This window comes from Rhinoraja longicauda, chromosome 42 (assembly GCF_053455715.1).
Source record: "Rhinoraja longicauda isolate Sanriku21f chromosome 42, sRhiLon1.1, whole genome shotgun sequence".
Classification (NCBI taxonomy): domain Eukaryota; kingdom Metazoa; phylum Chordata; class Chondrichthyes; order Rajiformes; family Arhynchobatidae; genus Rhinoraja; species Rhinoraja longicauda.
Genome location: NC_135994.1, coordinates 6,460,855 through 6,483,819, shown reverse-complemented (window position 1 = coordinate 6,483,819; position 22,965 = coordinate 6,460,855). Strand labels below are relative to the sequence as shown.

The window sequence follows — 22,965 nt, the reverse complement described above, 5'->3', positions numbered from 1 at the left end:
TATTCAATTTCAACCCAAATCTTCCCACATTTATGCAATTACCTGTAGACCTGAGTCCTCTTTACATTTGTATTGCTTACTCCAGCCAATTGTAAACTTGCTGACAACAGCGGTACCGAAGTTTGGTCATTTCAGCACAAGATTGCTCCACAGAAAATCTCAAAACTAAAGTCTGCAAAGAAAGTCTTTATGCTAAATGCAACGAGATCTTGTTTTTCTACTTATAAACTTACCTCCTATAGCACCTCCATACCTCACACCTGTCTGGGTCAACAAATATTGTGAAAACTACCTTAAGTTGGCCCTCAGGTCGAAGCCCCCTAGCAGAGGGTTCTGGTACTACCTGCAAGACTGTCTCCGAGAATCAATTGCACACGGCCTTTTTCCAGCAATGTGCATCTGAACATCATTTTTTTTTTCTTCTGGAGTGAAACTCAATAATGGCAATTTTATGTGACGCCAACATTTTGACTGAAAATGGACAATTCTGGCTCAGAGGTGCCTGGGACAATGTCATTCAGACTTTATTCTCCTGAAGTGACATTCAATGGTCAGTCCTGTGACAAATAGACCTTCCCGAGGTCTTTTACCTTGCAAAATGCTCCAAACCCCAACGTTTCGAGTAATAGAGTCATACAGCATGGAAACTAATTAGCCCTTTGGACTAATTTGCCCACACCGACCAAGATGCCCCATCTACACTCGTCCCACTTGCCTGCATTTGGCCCATATCCCGCTAAATTGTTCCTACCCATGTACCTGGCCCAATGTTTTGAATGTTGTTATAGTCCCAGCCTCAACTACCTCCTCTGGCAGCTTGTTCCATACACCCACCATCCTCTGTGTGAAAAATTCCCCCTCAGCTTCCCATTAAATCTTTCCCTTCTTACCTTAAACCTATGTCCTCTGGTTCTTGATTCCCCTATTCTGAGTAAAAGGGTCTATTTATGCTTGCACCTCATAATTATGTTGGTAGTAGCCTGTCAGTACAGATTGTGCTGTTGGTCATCCCAGCACTTATTCAGAGACTGCCTTGTATAACAAGGTGGAAAGGAAAGAGGACAACCTTCAGTCAGAAGTCACTGGGATCCATAATAAAATAACAGCAAGAAATCGCTGATGAGGTCAATGTGCTCATTGCACTTGGGGAAAGTCTGCAATGGGTTTCACCAAATCCCATCTCCCAACTTTCTACCTCTCCATCTACCTCTTTGATGACCCTCGGACTATTCTTGGTCGGACTTTGCTGGCTTTATCTTGCACTAAACGTTATTCCCTTTATAATGTATCTACACACTGTAAATGGCTCATGTATTGTCTTTCTGCTGGCTGGTTAGCACGCAACAAAAGCTTTTCACTGTACCTCGGCAATAAACTGAACTGAACGGAGTTCTGCTCCAGAGGATTTGGATGAGACCCACACTGGAAGACTACAGATTGAGATTGATGGGCATGCACAGTGAGAGATGGCTGGCCTGTCTGAAAACCTGCACGAGCTGTCAAGGATCACGAGAGAACCACGCTCCTGCCATGCAGAGTCTGAGGGCCAACTTCCAGCTTCCAATTGTGATACACTGAGGCTACTCAAGTTATGAGTGCTGCAATGGAAGCTAACATCTGCATCACACAAACACAAACTGCTCAAGGTTGGGCAACACACTGGATCTCTCATCCCAACATGGCCGGCCAGTCTCTGCAGATCCTCTAGGCTTTGCAAATGGGCCAAGAAAATGCACGCAGGGGAAGCTACTTTCTCTCAGGCACGAGACAACTCCCCCTGTAGGTTGCACTCCATCACTGCAGGTTGATTTGAATAATCTAAGAGGTACATTTTTAGGCATAGTTAACCCATTCAATAACGTAAAACAAACAAGACTTTTAAAATAGAGCTTAAACAACGCATTTTATAGAATTCTGTGCACAGTAAATGATGTGTGACCTACCCTGCGTGTTGGGCAGAGGAAGCCTGAGAATGCCTCCTGCACCAGTGACAGGAGTGAATCCTGGGAGAGAAGCAAGAGGTGCTGTGGGAATAGTAAACACAAGTCCCTGTTGTGCATTTATTGGACTTGTCATGTTGAGCGGAATGAGAAGAGACTGGTTTAATGGGACACTTCCGGCTGAAGCCATCACCACTGTCGCCAGGTTTTCCGATGTCAGAATCTGCAGGAAAATACATTGCAAAGATCAGTGGACGACAAGCAACTGCACCTCTGATTGTTTTTAAACTTAAACTTTGTTACGCTACCGAAAGGAGAGGGCAAATCAGCATTGTTCCCTTGATTTATCTTAAAAACTGCTTCCGTCTGCTTCAACCATATTCAGTGTTCCAGCCAAACCTATTAACAAGAAAGGTATCTAGCTGTGCAGTGAGTTGGGCAGTGAGGCCATGTGTCCCATTACAATTAGCTCCTTTGTCTACTTCTGTTGCCTTTGGAAAAAAGAAATCAACTGTTCCAAACTTGGATAGATTATTGAGATTGACAGTCTGAGGGCACGGCAGGCTAACTCCCTCCAAATTTCTCTCCTTCTACTTTACAAAACCTTGCTTTCACACTAAAGCTCCTCAAGCAAAAGAAATGAGAAGTCCTGTCTACACTACCACCAACACTACTCTCCCTTCTCCTCACTGATGTGAAACTTTGTTCCTGCTCTTTCTACTTCCTGGGTCAGTCATCACCCTCAACCACAGCACAGACCAAAGTGACCTTTAAGCTCTACCCACCTCATTCTAAGCTGCGTCAAAGGACATATACAGCCTGGTGATTCCCCCACTAATATTCCTTTTGTTCCTTTGGTTCAGTACCAGGTCTTTGCTCAATGCTTCCCTTTGACAGCTCTGGTGCGAATGCTTACCAAACCATCACAAATACAGAGCCATATTTTGACTTTCTATGGTTCAATACTTGGCTTGACATTTTGCACGGAAAAGTTAATTTACAAAATTTGAAATGAGGGGCGAAAAGGGGGTGGGGGCTGATTTTACAACGGCACAGGATAAAGTCTTCCTTGGTTTCACTGCCGAACGGTGAGATCTAATTTAGTCTAAGATGGTACCCTCTTGCCATGGATTATACTCAAGGGAAATGATTCCTCTGCATATATTTTATTGAAGCACTTTATCACTTTAAATACCTTGATTATACCTTCCTCAGTCTCCTAGTGCTTGGATATGCTTTTTTAAACATTTCTCTTAATTATATCTGACCTGATTCAAATATTTTTCCTGACCTATCACAGGGACTGTAAACGTCACAATTCTGCAGGAACACCAAAGGAGTTTTTTTCTTTTTATTTATTCATTCTTTGATTCGCGATTTTAATGAAAACAGCAGAGCAGCCTGATTATATGAATGCTCAGGAACTGAGTATAGTTAGGATTTCAGTACCAGGGATGGCTCTACCACTTTCCCTTCCATTAACAGGTAAAATCCACTTTTATCACCAAATCTTTGGTCAACTTCCCTTGTTTGTTATTCTTTAGTCCACGATTCATTTGTAAGCACCTATCCATGTTAAAACTTCTATATAAATGCAATCTTGTAGCGACCATAGGGATTGGTCCTGAGAGTCGAACCCTCGGATTGGCCAGCAAGGTCACATGGTGGTGCGACCATAGGAATTGGTCCTGAGAGTCGAACCCGCTGATTGGCCAGCTAGGTCAGGTGGTGGTTTTTGGGGCCCAAAAACCAGGCAGTGGGAAGAGAACTTCGATGTGAACAGTTTTAGTTAATGGTTGTCTGTAATCTCTTTGTTATCCTTTGTAATTGAATATTGCTGCCGCAATAAACTTCTTTAACAAAGTACAAGCCTCCAGACTCGCCATAATCTGTTAATATTTTTCTGTACTTTTCAATCCAACTCTTGCTCCTTTCAGTGCTTCACTCTATTCCCACCAGCTTCCGTTGTTTTGTTTAGGTTAGTTTACTTTAGGGATGCAGTGCGGAAACATGTTTAGCCTTTAGACTTTAGAGATACAGTGTGGAAACAGGCTCTTCGGCCCACTGAGTCCGCGCCAACCAGCAATTACCCCGTACACTAACACTATCCTACACACACTAGGGACAATTTATAATTTTTTTTACCGAAGCCAATTAACCTACAAACCGCACATCTTTGGAGTGTGGGGGGAAACCAGAGCACCCGGAGAAAACCCACGCGGTCACAGGGAGAACATACGAACTCCTTTTAGACAGCACCGTAGTCAGGATCGAACCCGGGTCTCTGGCGCTGTGAGGCAGCAACTCTACCGCTGTGCCACTGTGTGCTGTTCCTCTCGATTTTTTTTCTCTCTCCAATGGATTACATTCTTTCAAGCAAGCATGATTTTCACAACCTATTTTATTTACCCTTTAACACTGTGTAATGCACTCTTTTATTTTTTTTGAGGGGCGTAAAGATATTATCTGCTTCATTTGATTCACACAATTCTTTCTGGAGGAGAATATGTATGTGCTAATTAGTGTTCTTTAAGCTGCAACATGATGCAACCAGCATCTGCAGTTCCTTCTTACATATGATGCACTGAGTTCAGCACATCACTTAATATTACTGAGTTTTGTTCACAGCATCACATATTAGTCCAGCACTTAAATGATCCTGTGACCACTCACAATTTTTAAATAGATGAAAGGTGCTTCCATGCATAAATTTCAAACATTTTCCTTAAAATTTGCAGAGATCACGTGGCAGTCATATGCTATCAAGCATGAAACCTCTATCTACACAGACAGCACATTTTTACCAGATGGTTTACCGGAGTGATTGTTGGTACTGGGATGGGCACAGTCTGCTGTGCTTGGAGCTGTACCCTGCTGCTTTGTATTTCATTCACTGGCATTATCCTGGTTTGTTCTAAAATATAAAGCAGCAATAAACAAAATTATTTAGGGTCTTACAAACTATTTCTCTTGAATGCAACAAAATGGCAGCATAAGGTTTGTTCACATTTATTCAGTCAATTTTAATAGACCTCTTCCTTTCCAAACTTAACTTTGACCTTCTCTCCATACATACAGATACCTGTAAGAGAATACTTGACTTAATGACTCAGAGGGACATCGTAGATCAGTAAATATTTTGAGTTGCACAGAAATGCTTTGAAGATCAGCACATTGGGATAGCTTAACTTTTTTTTGCAAGATACTATGAATTCAGAAAGGGCAAATAATGTTGTAATTTTAGTAAGATTCTCTTTACATTACCGGAGAACAACAGCAATGACTTATTTCGGTATTGTTATTGTTTATTAATCTCACATGTACTGAGATACAGTGAAAAGCTTTGTTTTGCTTTCGTTCTGACAAATCATACCATTCAAAAGTCCTTCAGGCAGGGATGGGTCTAAATTGAACTTTGTTTGCCTGTTTGGAACGAGCATAAAAGGCATTGAGCTCATTTTATAGCGATGCGTCTTTGACAGAGATCGCCTCTGATTTCAGCTTGTAGCTCCTGATGGTATTCAGGCCCTGCCACAGTCACCTGGCATGTGTTTGACTAAATTGAGCCTCCAGCCTGTTTTAGAAGCCTTGCTTGGCATCCCTTGCAGAGATCATACTTGGCCTTCTAGTACAGTGTGGGATCACCCAGCTTGAAAGCCTTCGATCTGGACTTTAGCACAGTGGATCTCATGTTCATCCAAAGCGTCTGGTCAAGACAGACCCTAAATGTCTTTGTGAGAATGCGGTCGTCAGGGCATTTCTCGATGATATTGGTGACGACCGAGGTACACTCATTTAGGCTGGATGAAGTGGTCTTCAACATGTTCCAGTCCACTGGCTTGAGGCAGTCCTGAAGCAGACCCTTGGACTCCTCAGACCACTGCTGTATTCCTCTCTTCATTGGTGACCCGTAGTTCAGTCTCTGTCTGTAAGCTGGCAGGAACCGAACTCTACCACAGCCCCACTGTGCCGCCCCTCTCAGTTTTTAAAAAATCTCCAATGGATTACATTCTTTCAAGCAAGCATGATTTACACAACCTATATTTTTACCCTTTAACACTGTGGAATGCACTTTTTCTTTTTGGAGGGACAGAGGTTAAAGATATTACCTGCTTCGTTTGATTCACACAGAGGTCAATTCTTTCCTGAGGAGAATATGTCTGTGCTAGGTGGTCCTCACCTGAGCACTTCAACACACCCCTTCTCCCCATCACCAAACGCTCACTCCCAAATGAATCCCTGGAAGCCAAGAGCAAAGCCCAAACACCATAGCTCCCTATTGACTCTACCCAACTGTTAACGACCCATCAGCAAGACGGGACAAACGTATGTACACCAACGCCTCTACTTCCTTAGATGGCTCAGGAAGTTTGGCATGTCCCCAACAACTTTCATCAACTTCTGAAGATGCGCCGTATTTTATCGGGATACATCACAGCACGGGTTTGGAACAGCTCCATCCAAGACTGCAGGAAATTACAGAGAATTGTGGACGCAGCCCAGACCATCATACAAACCAACCTCCCTTTGATTGACTCCATTTATACCTCGCACTGCCTCGGCAAGACCAGCAGCATAATCAAGGACGAGTCGCACCCTGGCCACTCCCTCTGCTCCCCTCTCCCATCGGGCAAAGGTATAGAAGTGTGAAAACGCACACCTCCAGATTCAGGGGCAATTTCTTCCCGGCTGTTATCAGGCAATTGAATCATCCCACCATCAACTATAGTGCAGTCGTGAACTACCTCATTGGAGACCCTCAGAGTATCTTTGATCGACTTTACATCCTCTATCTTGCACTAAACGTTATTCACGTTATTCGTTTATCATGCATCTTTTCACTGTGGACGGCTCGATTGTAATCATGTATTGTCTTTCTGCTCACTGGTTAGCACGTAACAAAAGCTTTTCACTGTACCTCGGTACACGTGACAATAAACCAAACTAAACTAAATAGAGCAGGGAAAAAAAGAGATATAGAATATGCAAGGGGAAATTGAGAATTAGCTTAGTAGACTGTAGAACATTCTTACTACATTTCCCACACAATCAAAACAATTCATTTCTTCAATTAAATAATCCAAATTTCCTTACTTTTATGACTTTTGGTTCCATGTTACACAACATGTGGTTTGGTACAAGTAGAAACCAGGGAAACATGGATTAATCCTCAGAGATAATGTTACACTCCAAATCACCAGGTAAGAGTGGCCTGTGTAGATATACCCAATTTATATTTTTACAGCAGGTAATAAGTTGTGATTGTATTGCGGTATTATCTCGGAGGAAAGAACTATTTTTTTAACGTCTGTAATTGCCAATAAATGAGAAACTGGCATACACAGATCACAGATTAAGGTCTAAATCACAGTTGCAGACATGGCTTATTTCTTCTAATTTAACAGAGATAGTACAATTTCAGCTGTTCATACATCATTGCCAGCCATTCATTATCTTGCCAAATTTAGCAATTTTGCTGCTAAATTGAAATTGAGGGTACCATAAAGTCTAACTGAGGGATATAGACTATATACAGAAATAGATTAAAACTTTATGAGCAGAGGTGTTTACATCCATTAATGATGTCACAGATTGTGGTGATAAAATTACCCCTCAAAATATACCTATTTGTTTTTAATTGTGCCATATAAATTTGGCCATTTTTTCATTAACTAGATTCCAATATTCAACAAAAGGCATTGTTGGGATTCTCAAAAGGTTAATAGAAGAGCTGCTTTAAAATGTATGCAATCCAAGAATAACCAAAACTAAACCCTGCTCACCACTGGACCTGTGGCTTTGGTTCTCCTGCACACAGTTGTTGAGGTATTTCGGCACCTCAGTGGAAACACTGCTGTCATTGGCTTCCTCGCCCACTACTGCTGCTGGAAGAACAATCCTTTGAGGTTCTGCGTCACCCCCTACTTTGGATGGAACATCCACCTTCCTGGATGAAACTTTGGTGATTTCCTGGACAGTCATCGCAGTAGCCTGCAAAAGCATGAATTTAAGAATCATGAATTAAGAATCAAATCTCAGAGGCTGCATCTTATCCCCTCCAGTAGGGTCCAACGTCTTGTAGTTCACCAGTTCGTTTCCAGGGCTTGTAAAAGTTTTGAGATACAGAAGTGGAGAGATGGATTTGGTCTGGGTTTTTTAATTATTTTCATCAAAATTAAAGACAAAGTTAACCAATGGCTTGGACTGTGTAAAATGGCGCCACAATCTGGCGAATATTGCATATGGACTCAGTGGGCCGTTTCTATGCATGGGGTACTTAATCAAGTATTGTCTTTATGTAGGGTAATAATCTCACTGATCTATATGCAAAAAAATATTTTACTGAATTTTGGTACACATGACAAAAAATAATAATAATTGAACCATTGAATTGAACCATTAATAATCACTATAAAAAAAAAAAAGACTAAATATGAAACAAGTGTTATTTCCACAGCAATACGTGGGTAAATATATCAGAGAACGCAAACTACAGACATGCTTTATCTCTGGTATAGAGGCTAAATGCTGGAGCAATTCGGCGGGACAGGCAGCATCTCTGGAGAGAAGCAACGGGTGACGATTCGGATTGAGACCCTTCTTCAGACTGGCGTGTCCCTTTCCCCTGACTCTCAGTCTGAAGAAGGGTCTTGACCCGAAACGTCACCTATTCCTTCTCTCCAGAGATGCTGCCTGACCCGCTAAGTTACTCCAGCTTTTGGTGTCTATTTTCTGGTACATCTTTCCTCATTTTAGCCAGGTTTAGCTGGATCACTGCAATTAACTGATATTCTCCACAATAGAAAGGAGGAGGAGGAGGAGGGTGGGATAAAAGCTCATTCTCAACCCTGCTTGCTCTCCCTTTGCTCCTGCTGGAGTAAGGGCAGACTACTAACATTTATGGTTAAAAAAAAGGAAACGTGTTGTCAACACTCACAACATGGCTCCCACTGCATGGTATGGAGACAAAATTACCTCAACAAAGGAAGTGCAGAAATAGTTTTGGATAAGATTAATGGCCTGCACAATGATAGGCCATTTATAACAAAAATGCTAAGAGAAATGGAGCGAGTCGTATGTGAGCCACTGTTAGATTTATTCAAGTCAAGTCAAGTTTATTTGTCACATACACATACACGATGAGCAGTGAAATGAAAGTGGCAATGCCTGCGGATTGTGCACAAAAAAAGAATTAGTTACAAGCATATAAATAAAGTTAATAAGTTACTATAGTGTAGACAAAAATTTAGTCTCTGGAGTTATAAAAGTTGACAGAACTGATGGCCTGTGGGAAGAAACTCCGTCTCATCCTCTCCGTTTTCACAGTGTGACAGCGGAGGCGTTTGCCTGACCGTAGCAGCTGGAACAGTCCGTTGCTGGGGTGGCAGGGGTCCCTCATGATCTTGCTTGCTCTGGATCTGCACCTCCTCCTGATGTATAGGTCCTGTAGGGGGACGAGTGTAGTTCCCATGGTGCGTTCAGCCGAACGCACTACTCTCTGCAGGGCCATTCTGTCCTGGGCAGAGCTGCTCCCAAACCAGACTGTAATGTTGCTGGACAGGATGCTCTCTACAGCCCCAGAGTAGAAGCAATGAAGGATCCTCAGAGACACTCTGAATTTCCTCAGCTGTCTAAGGTGGTAAAGGCGCTGCTTTGCCTTACCCACCAGTGCGGCAATGTGCGATGCCCATGTCAGATCCTCTGTGATGCAGACTCCCAAGTATTTAAAACTGCTCACCCTATCCACAGTATCTCCAGTGGCGTGTACGTCCTTGGATGTTTAGCCCTTCTAAAGTCCACAATCAGCTCCTTTGTTTTAGTGACATTCAAGAGGAGGCTATTGTCCTGACACCAGAGTGCCAGATCAGCCACCTCCTCCCGGTAGGCCTTGTCATCGATGTTGGAGATCCGGCCCACCACCACAGTGTCATCAGCAAACTTGATGATGGAGTTTGAGCTGAACCTGGCCCCACAGTCATGCGTGTACAGGGAGTACAGTAGGGGGCTAAGGACGCAACCCTGGGGGGATCCTATGTTCAGGGTGAGGGAGCTAGATGTGTGTTCCCTCATCCTGACCACTTGGGGCCTGGCGGTGAGAAAGTCCCAGGACCCAGGCACACAGAGGGGTGCTAAGCCCCAGTTCCAGCAGCTTCTCAACCAGTCTGCTGGGGACTATTGTGTTGAATGCTGAACTAAAGTCAATGAACAGCATCCTCACATAGCCCCCCTGGCTGTCCAGATGAGAGAGAGCGGTGTGTAGAACCTGGGAGACTGCATCATCCGTGGACCTGCTCGGACGGTATGCGAACTGTAGTGGGTCCATGTTGCGAGGAAGGAGGACACTTCTTGATTAGCCTCTCGAAGCATTTCATGACAACCGAGGTGAGGGCCACCGGTCGGTAGTCATTTAAACACGCTGGAGAGGCATTCTTTGGCACCGGTACAATGATGGATCTTTTGAAGCATGCAGGGACCACGGACTTGGCCAAGGAGAGGTTGAATATTGTGGTGAGCACTGGAGCAAGCTGAGTAGCACAAGACTTTAGTACTCGCCCAGATATACCATCTGGGCCTCCAGCTTTCCTCGTGTTCACACGCGTCAGAACCCACCTCACCTCATGCTCGGACACCGAGAATGTGTGCACATCCCCGGCGGTGGATCCCCCTCCAGCCTCGCTAGCCAGCGCCCCCTCGATGCTGTTTTTAGACAGCGAGCTGGGGGTGTTACCCATCTCAAACCGTGCATAAAAAGAGTTCAGGTCATCAGCTAAGGAGGAGCCAGCACTTCCGGTTGAGGGGTGTGCTGGACCGGTAGCTAGTTATTGTCCGTAGCTCCTGCCAAAGGCGCCTGGTGTCCTGCTGCTCCATCTGTGACTCCATCTTGTCCCGGTATCTCCTTTTTGCATCCTTCACTGCCCTTCGCAGTCGGTAGGACTCTCCCTTGTGGTCGTCCATGTTGCCGGATGCCAGGCCAGAGTTGTAAGCAGCGGTGCGAGCATTCAAGGCCACGCCAATAGACCTGTCCACCCAGGGTTTTTGGTTAGGGAAGATACCGACCCTTACCGTGGGGATGATGGTATCGGCTATTGTGGCAATGATGTCCGGAACCGCTTCCGCAAACTCATTGACGTCTCTGGAACTTGCTTGGAACATATTCCAGTCGACATCGCCCAGTGCATCTTGCAGCATGGCCTCTGAATGGTCAGCCCACCACTTTACGTCCTTCGTCATTGTCGTTTCCCGTACTATCCGTTGTTTATACTCCGGCAGCAGGAAAATGGCAGCATGGTCAGATTTTCCAAAAGGAGGGAGAGAAACGGCCTTGTAGCCTTTCCTGAACGGAGTGTAGCAGTGGTCCAAAGTTCTTTTCCCCCCTGGTGACACACGTGATGTGTTGGTAGAAGTTGGGCATGACCTTTTTGAGATTTCCCCTATTGAAGTCTCCAGCCACCAGCACAGCCGCATCAGGGTTCTTGTTTTGGTGTCGACACAACACATCGTGTAGGGTGGACAGTGCCACGTCGGTGTCCGCATGCGGTGGAATATAGACGGCTGTGATGATCACCGAGCTGAACTCCCGGGGTAGGTAGAATGGTCGGCATGAGATAGTTAGATGTTCCAGGTCCGGCGAGCAGGAACGAGAAAGCGTCTTAATATTTCCAGGATTGCACCAGTTATTATTGGTCAAGAAGCAGACTCCTCCGCCCTTGGATTTCCCGGATTCTTCCGTTCTGTCCGCCCGGAAAACAGTGAAGAACTCGGATGGGCAGATCACCTGGTCCGGCACCAGCGGGGTCAGCCATGTCTCAGTCAGACAAAGGATGTTGCAGTTCCTTATGTCTCGCTGGAATCTGATCCTTGCCCTCAGGTCATCCAGCTTGTTCTCCAGGGACTGGACATTGGCCAGAAGTATGCTGGGCAGAGGTGGACGTAAGGCTTGGGCTCTCAGCCTGTTCCGAATCCCCCCTCGCTTCCCTCGATGTTTTTTCCGACTTTCCCACGGAGCCGCGCTCCCACTGCTGCTGCCGCGGTGCGCTCCTTTGATGATCTCTTTCGGCCACGTTGAATCGGTGAGTATACTGTTTAATAGTCCTCTGGTAGCGCTCGAGTTTAATTTTACGAGCGTTTCCTGGTCGTACATTGTTTAATGCTAGTGCTAGCGTGTTAGCACTTAGAGATAATTTTAAAATAATCACACCAGTTTAAGGAGTTCCAGATTGATCCCAAATGGATTGGAAAATGTCTCCTAAGAGTACATTATTGAAAAGTAAAAGATTATAGCCCTTGGAGTTTCATGTCAATTGTAAAGGACCTGTCACATGGAATCTGACTTATGATCATCTGGTGAGTTTGGATGTCATTCAGTAATACTTTTGATTTGAGTTTCCGATTAACAAGCACTCCAAGGGTGCAAAACGATCAGACGGTGACCAAGGAGAGGAAAAGAGCCATGGCCAGGGAACATTTGTCACTTAACAAAATTTACTTGGAACAAATTTCCACTTATCCAAGAATAGACGTTGAACATATGGTGTGACAACTCAGAAGTGGGGGCAGGGTGGAAGTGATGGTCACAACATGTTAAAATACCAAATCCAGTTCTGCGTCTCTGGCTCTAAGCCTCACGTGAAGAATCAGTGTATGCAGATCCAGTTAACTACAACTGGGACAAAGATACCTCCACTAGAACCTTGTACACCCCATTGGGTTCAGCGAGCCTGTTGCGAAGTTGCCGCAATCCCTCACCCACATCTCCTGCAACAACAAAAAAATCACCTGGCCTCCAACAGTTCGTGGTAACAAGATGTCAACACTGAAGGAAGCATTTTGCAAGAATTTCACACCATGGAGAACTAATCTGGAAACGCCTGGTAACAATTGTTTCCTCCAAAGCACAGCTCTGACATTACTTGGCTGTGAAACTGGTCTTGCACTGAATATGTTAACATGTATAGAAAACTGACGAACAACAGAAATAGGCCGAAGTCAGCATGGGTTTGTGGAGGGGAGGTCTTGCTTGATAAATTTGCTGGAATTCTTTGAAGAAGAAAACAGCAGGACAGACAAAGGGGAGTCAGTAGATGTTGTTTACTTAGATTTTCAGAAAGCCTTTGATAAGGTGCCACACGTTAGGCTGCTAAGGAAGATGAGAGCCCACGATATTAAAGGGCAGACACTAGCATGGATAGCAGGTTGGCTGGATGGCAGAAGACAAAGAGTGGCAATAAAGGGGGCTTTTTCTGGTTGACTGCCAGGGACTAGTGTTTTTGTCTACAAGCCCTCTTGAAATAAACACTAGCATTGAGTTTAAGAAAATAACTGCAGATGCTGGTACAAATCGAAGGTATTTATTCACAAAATGCTGGAGTAACAGCAGGTCAGGCAGCATCTCAGGAGAGAAGGAATGGGTGACATTTCGGGTGTAGACCCTTCTTCAGACTGAAGGTCTGAAGAAGGGTCTCGACCCGAAACGTCACCCATTCCTTCTCTCCTGAGATGCTGCCTGACCTGCTGAGTTACTCCAGCATTTTGTGAATAAATACCTAGCATTGAGTTTGCTTTCTTTAATACTGATTCGACTTGCAGATCAACCTTTTGGGAATGCTACACCAGCACTCCCAAGTCCCTTTGCACCTCCGATTTCTGGATTCTCTCCCCAATTAGAGAATAGTCTACGCCTTTATTCCGACTACCAAAATGCACGACTCCACACTTTGCTACACTATATCCCACCTGCCACTTCTCTGCCCACTCTCCCAACCTGTCCTTCACTCGACTGTGGAGAGCTCCAGCCGTGGGCCTGTGTACTTTAACATCGTAGAGCCCGCGTCCCTGGTTAGAGACCGATTCAGGAGCTCCAAGCCGCGGAGAGTTTCAACCGTCTCGACGAGGGAGTTTCGATCACCCCGACGCGAGGGCTTCCGATCGCCGGCTGCGGGAGCTTTGATGGCCCCGACTGCGGATGGTTCGACAGCCCCGACCGCGGGACAAATAAAGAGGGAGAAGATTGGACTTTATTACCTTCCATCACAGTGAGGAATGTGGGGAGCCACTGTGGTGGATGTTTATGTTAACTTTTATTTTATGTGGCTGTGTGCTTTGTTGCTTTTCACTTAGTATGGCTGTATGGTAACTCAAATTTCACTGTACCTTAATTGGTACATCTGACAATAAACTGACCTTGACACCTTGAAAAGAATAATAAGGTACTCAATAAACATTATTGGCAACTCTTGAGAAAATGACAGAATTTCCCTTGCGAAGTTCTTGACACGTGGGGGTGTATTATTCCTTGAACATTTCCACCAATCCCTTGGATGGACTACTCTTTCAAAACCCTCAGATCAATTGTGAATTTACCTGCAAAAGGCAAATCTTCATTTCAGCTCCTGAATGATATTTTAACCAATTTAAATTAAGCTTTCAAATTGAAAAGCCTGGATCCTTTCCAAAGACATTTAACTTCCATGCCTTCTTATATCAAATGAATACAGCCTATGCATGTTCAAATAAATTAAAAACTACAAGCAAAATGTAAAAAAATAATTTGAATCTTTAACCCGTGGGTCCATTTGAATACACATTATGAATTTGTATCTAACAGCCTGTGAACAAAACTGATCCTCACAACATCAATGACATATTCTCCAGATAAAGTATCAAATCATTTCCAGAGTGCCTGAGTGGAACATTTATAATAAAAGAAAATCTTGGACAGCACAAATTTTGCATGAATTAGCATGTATGAGCTTAACTGAAATCCCAATCATACCTTTACAGAACTTGGAACGGACACTCGTGTTAGTAAGCTGAACATAGTAATAATGATCTGTGCTAATTATATCTCATTCACATGAGCAAATTAACATTATAAGAAAATATTTTCTCTATAATATGCATAATGCAAGTCCTTTAAAATAACTCCCGCAGAATAATTGTAATGTCATAAGAGGGCATTAGTGATTTTTGCTAATCAGTTCACATTTCACAAAGATATTAGCTTAGTTCCAATTCTAAAGTGCCAAGCCAGATCTTCATAAAACTTAGGGGTGTAAATGTTACTCATCAGGGAGGAAGCATTAATGTAAGATGCTAATTAAATCTACTCTTTACAAATGAAGTTAATTACAGATCAACATTTCCAGTCACTCAAAGCCTAGAGGTCCTGCCTTGAAATATTGAGATCGGAAGTAATATCACAATGTGTCTAACTTAGAGGAACCGAATGAAGAAAAAATGCATCAGAAAGCTAATGAACACGATCTTATTGAATAAACATTGCCCTAGTGTAACATGCCATTGTGTGTCTTCAATGCCCTATGGTCACCATGCCATTTTTCCAGTTTCTTTAAGTGTAGTGGAAATATAACGCCTTAATCCACAAAAGAAGGTGGTGATTTTTATTTGGGAGGCATTTTGGAATCCACATGATGAATGGAGAAAGTTGGTTGATTTAAAAAAAAACACATTGATGCAAGTTTGCCCTTTTCAATTTCAAATGCATCCCAGTCATCCAAGCTGGAGAAAGAGATGCTTACAGAGTCCTATTATGAGAGTGTAAGAAATTAACTGCAGATGCTGGTGCAAATCAAAGGTATCTTAAGGGTCTCGACCCGAAACGTCACCCATTCCTTCTCTCCTGAGATGCTGCCCGACCTGCTGAGTTACTCCAGCATTTTGTGAACAAGAGTCCTATTCTGATATTCTGTTGACTGATTTATATATAACACTATAGATAGATTTGCCAGGGGTTCAGGTTCAGGAAACCTGGTGACTAGAAGGAAAGAAAGCCTGTTAAGTGATTTTGACAGCAGGGCTGTCAAGGAAATGTATCTAGTACCTCTTTTCCACCCCTCACCCCCCCAACCTTCTTGATCCTCCCATCTCATAATTGTAGATATGACTCCCAGTATTCAACAATCTGAAGCATTCACAAGTGCTGCTCACCTTCCCTGAAAGACAATGGCCTTCTACTAATGGGTTTCCAGTCAGGAGACAGAGAGACACAGGGAGACACAGACTCCTTGGAACACAGACTCCTTGGAACACATACAGGTTTGTTGGTTAATTGGCTTGGTAAAATTGTAAACTGTCCCTAGTGTGTGTAGGATAGTGCTTGTGTAAGGGGATCGCTGGTCGGCACGGACTCGGTGGGCCGAAGGGCCTGTTTCCGTGCTGTATTTCTAAATTAAATTAAACTTCTTTCTTCTTTTAACTGTCTAATTTGGAGATTTTTTTACTAGCACAAAGAGCAGCTGATCAAAGAGGTGTAAAATCCCAAGTATGAGCAAACCCAGTAAAGATCATAAACAGTTATAATTTACATAATAACCGAGGACATCGGGTTGCTTTTTGGAAATGGTTCACATGTTATTATTGTGTCCTTCTAATGCAACAGTTTCTGTTATCAGAGTAATGTTAAAATAGCAAATGCTGGAAATCTAAAATAAAAACAGACAATACTGCAAACACTCAGCAGGCCAGGCAGCATCTATGGCAGGGGTGGCCAAACCGCGGCTCGCGAGCTACATGACCTTTAATATGCGGCTCGTGGAAATATGTTGGCTCAGCTCCTTTTTTCATCACAGTTAATATAAAAGGTAAATAAGAAAAAATTTCAAGCTTTATAAGTATTTACTGGGTATGAATTGAGACCCCATTGGAATAAAACGTAAGTTTAATGTTCATGGTTAGTAAAAATATTTAAGAATTTAAATCCTGATTTTAATGCTAAATCTGAGTGAGGCATTGTTCTTTAGTGCTGGGGAGGGAATGGTGGGAGGCAGAGGGATTAAAGAAATTTCAGGTCAGCAAAGGTTACAGAGGAATGTCAGAAGACTGAGGTCATGGGTAAGGGGGTTAAAGATTTGGGTGCGCCGGGGAGTGAGAGTGGTCACAGGTGGCTTAATGAGTCTAGGCCCGACCGCACTCACGTCAGTGTAACACAAGACGTTGAACTGTGCAGACCTAGTTGGTACACTTCGGATACAAGTTTTATTTAAAGTGTCTGTGAACATTTTGTGAAGGAAGATGGCGCCATCAAATTGTAAGAAACGAAAATATGAAGATGAAAACAGAAATTTTAAGCCAGAGTGGGAGGAAGATTTTGCATTCACCGTTAAAGGAGGTAAACCTTTGTGCCTTATCTGCCATGTGTCACTCAGTCATTACAAAGCCAGTAACTTGAAACGCCACTATGAAACAAATCACAAAAACATTTCGTATGATTATCCACCTAAATCAGAATTAAGGAAAAAACAGTTAACTGTGTTAAAATCATCACTAAATAGCCAGCGGACACAGTTGACAACGTTCAGTAAGGAAGCCGATACAACGACTGAAGACAGTTTTGTTATGTCATGGAATATTGCTCGTGCTAAACGCCCATATTCTGATGGCGAATTTGTAAAGAAGAATATAGCTGAGGTTGTTGCCGTGTTAGATCCAAATAACACAAAACTTCAGCGACTAATAGCACAAACACCAGTTTCACGCCACACTACAGAGAGGCGTATCTCTCAGATCAGTGCTGATGTTGCAGGCAAAATGCAAAATGATTTTTAAAATTCCCTTGCATTCAGCTTAGCTCTTGACGAATCAACAGACATACAAGACAACATGCATTTCTTAATATTTATATAAAATTTTTGTAACAAAATGTGTATGTAACAATAAAAACGTATGTGTAAATTTTGTTCATGTCTTGCGGCTCTCAAACATCTGAACTTTATCGTATGTGGCTCTTACATTAAGCAAGTTTGGCCACCCCTGATCTATGGGAAGAGAAACACAGTTAACGTTTCAGGTTGAAGACCCCTCGTTAAAACTGGAAAGGAGTCCCTTCCAGCACTTTCTGTTTTTACGTGCATGTATGAGGCAATGTACTCAATATATTTAACTGGATATTATGACCCAGAGATGAAGAGTCATTAAATGCATGACAAATTTACTAATGCTGAAGGCAAATCCACATAAAATGCTCAAAATCGCTAAGAAAGGTATAAGGCAGCTTCACCACCCTCTGACTAAAGAAATTTCTCCTCATCTCCTTTCTACAGGTAGGGCCCTTTAATTCTGAGGGTATGGCCTCTGGTCCTAGACTCTCCCACTAGTGGAAACATCCTCTCCATCCAGGCCTTTCGCTATTCGGTAAGTTTCAATGAGGTTCCCCCTCATCCCTCTAAACTCCAGCGAGTGCAGGCCCAGTGCCGTCAAACGCTCATCATATGTTAACCCACTCATTCCTGGGATCATTCTCGTAAACCTTGTCTGGACCCTCTCCAATGCCAGCACATCCTTCCTCAGATATGGGAGCCAAAACTGCTCACAATTGGAGGCGTAACCTTTTGAATGCAGTCCAACCAGTGCCAACAAAGATGAGAGGAGATCTTATCGAAACGTATAAGATTATTAAGGGGTTGGGCACGTTAGAGGCAGGAAACATGTTCCCAATGTTGGGGGAGTCCAGAACCAGGGGCCACAGTTTAAGAATAAGGGGTAGGCCATTTAGAACTGAGATGAGGAAAAACTTTTTTAGTCAGAGAGTTGTGAATCTGTGGAATTCTCTGCCTCAGAAGGCAGTGGATGGCAATTCTCTGAATGCATTCAATAGAGAGCTGGATAGAGCTCTTAAGGATAGTGGAGTCAGGGGGTATGGGGAGAAGGCAGGAACGGGGTACTGATTGAGAATGATCAGCCATAGAAACATAGAAACATAGAAAATAGGTGCAGGAGTAGGCCATTCGGCCCTTCGAGCCTGCACCGCCATTCAATATGATCATGGCTGATCATCCAGCTCAGTAGCCTGTACCTGCCTTCTCTCCATACCCCCTGATCCCTTTAGCAAAAAGGGCCACATCTAACTCCCTCTTAAATATAGCCAATGGACTGGCCTCAACTACCTTCTGTGGCAGAGAATTCCACAGACTCACCACTCTCTGTGTGAAGAAATGTTTTCTCATCTCGGTCCTAAAAGACTTCCCCCTTATCCTTAAGCTGTGACCCCTGGTTCTGGACTCCCCCAACATCGGGAACAATCTTCCCGCATCTAGCCTCTCCAACCCCTTAAGAATTTTATATGTTTCTATAAGATCCCCCCTCAGTCTTCTAAATTCCAGCGAGTACAAGCCCAGTCTATCCAGTCTTTCCTCATATGCAAGTCCCGCCATCCCAGGGATTAATCTGGTGAACCTTCTCTGTACTCCCTCTAAGGCAAGAACGTCTTTCCTCAGGTTAGGAGACCAAAACTGCACACAATACTCCAGGTGCGGTCTCACCAAGGCCCTGTACAACTGCAGCAGAACCTCCCTGCTCCTAAACTCAAATCCTCTTGCTATGAATGCCAACATACCATTCGCTTTCTTCACTGCCTGCTGCACCTGCATGCTTGCTTTCAATGACTGGTGCACCATGACACCCAGGTCACGTTGCATCTCCCCTTCTCCCAATCGGTCACCATTCAGGTAATACTCTGCTTTCCTGTTCTTGCCGCCAAAGTGGATAACCTCACATTTATCCACATTATATTGCATCTGCCATGCATTTGCCCACTCGCCTAATCTATCCAAGTCACTCTGCAGCCTCCTAGCATCCTCCTCGCAGCTAACACTGCCACCCAGCTTCGTGTCATCCGCAAACTTAGAGATGTTGCATTCAATTCCCTCGTCCAAATCATTAATATACACTGTAAATAACTGGGGTCCCAGCACTGAGCCTTGCGGTACCCCACTAGTCACTGCCTGCCATTCCGAAAAGGACCCGTTTATTCCTACTCTTTGCTTCCTGTCCGCCAACCAATTTTCTATCCACCTCAAAACTGAACCCTCAATACCGTGTGCTTTAGGTTTGTACACCAATCTCCTATGTGGGACCTTGTCGAAGGCCTTCTGAAAGTCCAGATATAACACATCGACTGGTTCTCCCTTATCCACTCTACTAGTTACATCCTCGAAAAATTCTATAAGATTCGTCAGACATGATTTGCCTTTGGTAAATCCATGCTGACTTTGTCCGATGATTTCACCACTTTCCAAATGTGATGCTATCACATCTTTAATAACTGACTCTAGCATTTTCCCCACTACCGACGTTAGGCTATGATCACATTGAATGGCGGTGCTGGCTCGAAGGGCCGAAAGGCCTCCTCCTGCACCTATTGTCTATCGTCTATTGCCTTATCAAGCCTCAGAAGACAAACGGGTTGAATCAGGTAAGGACAGAAGGCAGGGAGTGAAATGTGGAACGAAAGGGAATGATGATGGGTAGAATAGAAATGTGTTGCAGGCGAGGGATGAGGAGAGTTGAGTAATGAGAAGGGGGGGGGGAGTGAGGGTGCGGGGAGGAGGTACCTGACGTTGGAAAATTCAATATTCATACCATTGGGTTGCAGGCTACTCAAGCAGAATCAGAGGTGCTGTTCCTCTAGTTTACGTGTGGCCTCACTCTGGCAATGGAGCAAGGCGAGGACAGAAATGTCAGCGTGGGTCTCGGAATAGGAAAGGGAACTAAAATAGCTAACAACCGGTAGCTCTAACTGGCCCTGGTGAACAGAGTGCAGGTCTCAGCAAAACAATCACCTCATCTACACCTGGACTCATCGATGTCGAGGAGGACACATCGAGTGCACTGAATGCAATAGACAAGGTTGAAGACAATGCAACCTCCTCCTCTTTCTGGAAGGGCTGCTGGGATCTCAAAAAGGAGTTGAGGAAGGACTCCTTAACTCTATTGTGAACGTGTAGGGACAGATGTTGCATCTCCTGCGGTTGCAGGGGAAAGCACCTGGGGAGGAGGATTTTCACCCTTCCTTCCCTTAAAAAAAAGCATTATTGGAGGACGCATGACAAAACTCGCATCCAAAACTGATTTGTTCCTTCCGCCTACTTTAGACTTTCGACCCGAGAGATACAGCGTGGATACAGGCCCTTCGGCAATGCCCAACAGAGTACATTGCCTCTGGTCCGCGCCGACCAGCAATCACCTTGTACACTAATTCTATCCTACACACTAAGGACAATTTACAGACGCCAATTAACCTACAAACCTGCACGTCTTTGGAGTGTGGGAGGAAACCGGAGCACCTGGAGAAAACCCACGCGGTCACAGGGAGTACATACAAACTCCATATAGACAGCACCCGTAATCAGGATCGAACCTGGGTCTTTGGCGCTGTGAGGCAGCAACTCCACCGCTCTGCCATTGTGCCATTCTCCTAGTTGATTTAAGATTGGGAACCAGTTACCTGGATAATCCCAGGGTAAAAACCACATCTTGCCTCAATGTCTTGGAATATTCATCCATTTCGTTATCATATGCCTTCCTAACCGTACTTCCAAAATCAAAATCAACATCAACAGATACAAAGATAAATGTGCTTTGCACTACCACTTTTCATAAGTTCAATTAGACATTTGAGAGAGAAATAATTTAATACCCGTATTTGTCTTAGAAAACTAGATGTATCAACAGAAATGTAGAAAAAAGTATTGAATTGTTTAGGTTAGTTTAGAGATACAGAGCGAAAACAGGCCCTTCGGCCCACCAAGTCCGTGCCAGCCAGCGATCCCTGCACATTAACCTATCCTACACAGACTGGGGACAATTAACAATTATACCAAGTCAATTAACCTACAAACCTGGACGTCTTTGAAGTGTGGGAAGAAACCGGAGCACCCGGAGAAAACCCACACCAGTCACAGGGAAAACATACAGACAAGCACCCGTAGTCAGGATCGAATCCGGGTCTCTGGCGTTGCAAGGCAGCAACTCTACCGCTGCGCCACCATGCCGCCCATTTGTAACAAGCAGTAATTAAGTAGTTGATACTCATTTAAATTGGAAGAGGAAAAATAGAATAAAGGATAAATATCATACCTGCTTTGTGATATACAAATTATCTCCTTGCTCTGCCAGAGTGCCAGTTTCCATTGTACATCACTGAAAGAAACAGTTTGGTCTGCCTTCTTACATTCTGGAGAACAAAACAAAAATGATGAATTTACTTTAAAGAAAATTAATAAAAAATTACCTTGATTAGCTTGACTCCATCATGATTGATTGAATAACTGCTTTATGTATCAGTGCACTGGATAATTTGGATGCAATCTCATGAATATAAAATCTCAAGAAATACTTGGCCACCAGTTGTTCAGTTGTAATGGCATGCAGCTCAACTGCAGCTAATGTGAATGAGGTATTCTGCTTTTAAAAATAAGCCAAAGTGTGTTAAATCATAAATTAGTGATTCTGACCCAACTTAACTAAGGGAATATTTATGAAGCTGATTTACCTGAACCTTTTCCCAGCGGAAGGCCTAGCCCAAGGACGAGAAATTGAAGATGAAAATCCAGTAGTGTGCTTCCACACTTTGTATTTCTGAAATATTTTTCGGGCTCCCCAGAGAAACAACCAGCAGTAAATGAAGACAAACCCATGCAGCAGGGACATGGGATTGGTAGACACTTTTTCCCTTCAAGGGACCACCACCATATTCACCAAAACCATCAAGTCCCCATCCTTATGTTCTTTTTCTTCAATGGGATATGGGCTTTGCTGGCAAGGCCAACACATCTTGCCCATTCTTAACGGCTCTCGAGAAGGTGACAGTGCGTTGTTGTTGAATCATGGTGGTCTTTCTGGAGAACACTTGCGCTCGATCCACCAAGTCCTTCTGGATCTCCCAATTGTCTACCATTTTCATTCACCTTCCCATTGTCACTGACCTTTCTGTCTTGGGCCTCCTCCATTGCCAGAGGCGAGGTCACACGCAAACTGGAGGAACAGCACTTCATATTCTACTTGGGTGGCTTACAACCTAACGGTAAGGATATCAAATCTGCCAATTTTAGGTAACCTCTCACTAACCCCCCACCATCACCCCCCCCCCCCATTCTCCTCCACAACCCCCTCACCTCTCTGTCCTGTATTCCCACATATTTCTCCCGTCCGACCCCCCCCCCCCCCCCCGCTACCTTTGTCCCTTTGGCTTCACAATCCACAACCCCTCAAACCTCTCTCATACCTTCCT

General features: G+C 44.0%; 1 protein-coding gene across 1 annotated transcript in view; it reads right to left on the bottom strand.

Annotated features, from left to right (window-relative positions):
- pou6f1 (POU class 6 homeobox 1) overlaps nucleotides 1-21,904 on the bottom strand; it is a 41,630-nt gene extending 19,726 nt beyond the window's left edge. The window contains exons 1-4 of the mRNA XM_078431536.1: nucleotides 21,813-21,904; nucleotides 7,724-7,931; nucleotides 4,757-4,854; nucleotides 1,944-2,163 (exon numbers count right to left, since the gene is read on the bottom strand). Of these exons, the coding sequence (XP_078287662.1) occupies nucleotides 1,944-2,163; nucleotides 4,757-4,854; nucleotides 7,724-7,931; nucleotides 21,813-21,866 (580 nt within the window). The 5' untranslated portion in view covers nucleotides 21,867-21,904. The remainder of the gene's footprint in view (nucleotides 1-1,943; nucleotides 2,164-4,756; nucleotides 4,855-7,723; nucleotides 7,932-21,812) is intronic.
- Between the last annotated feature and the right edge of the window lie 1,061 nt (nucleotides 21,905-22,965).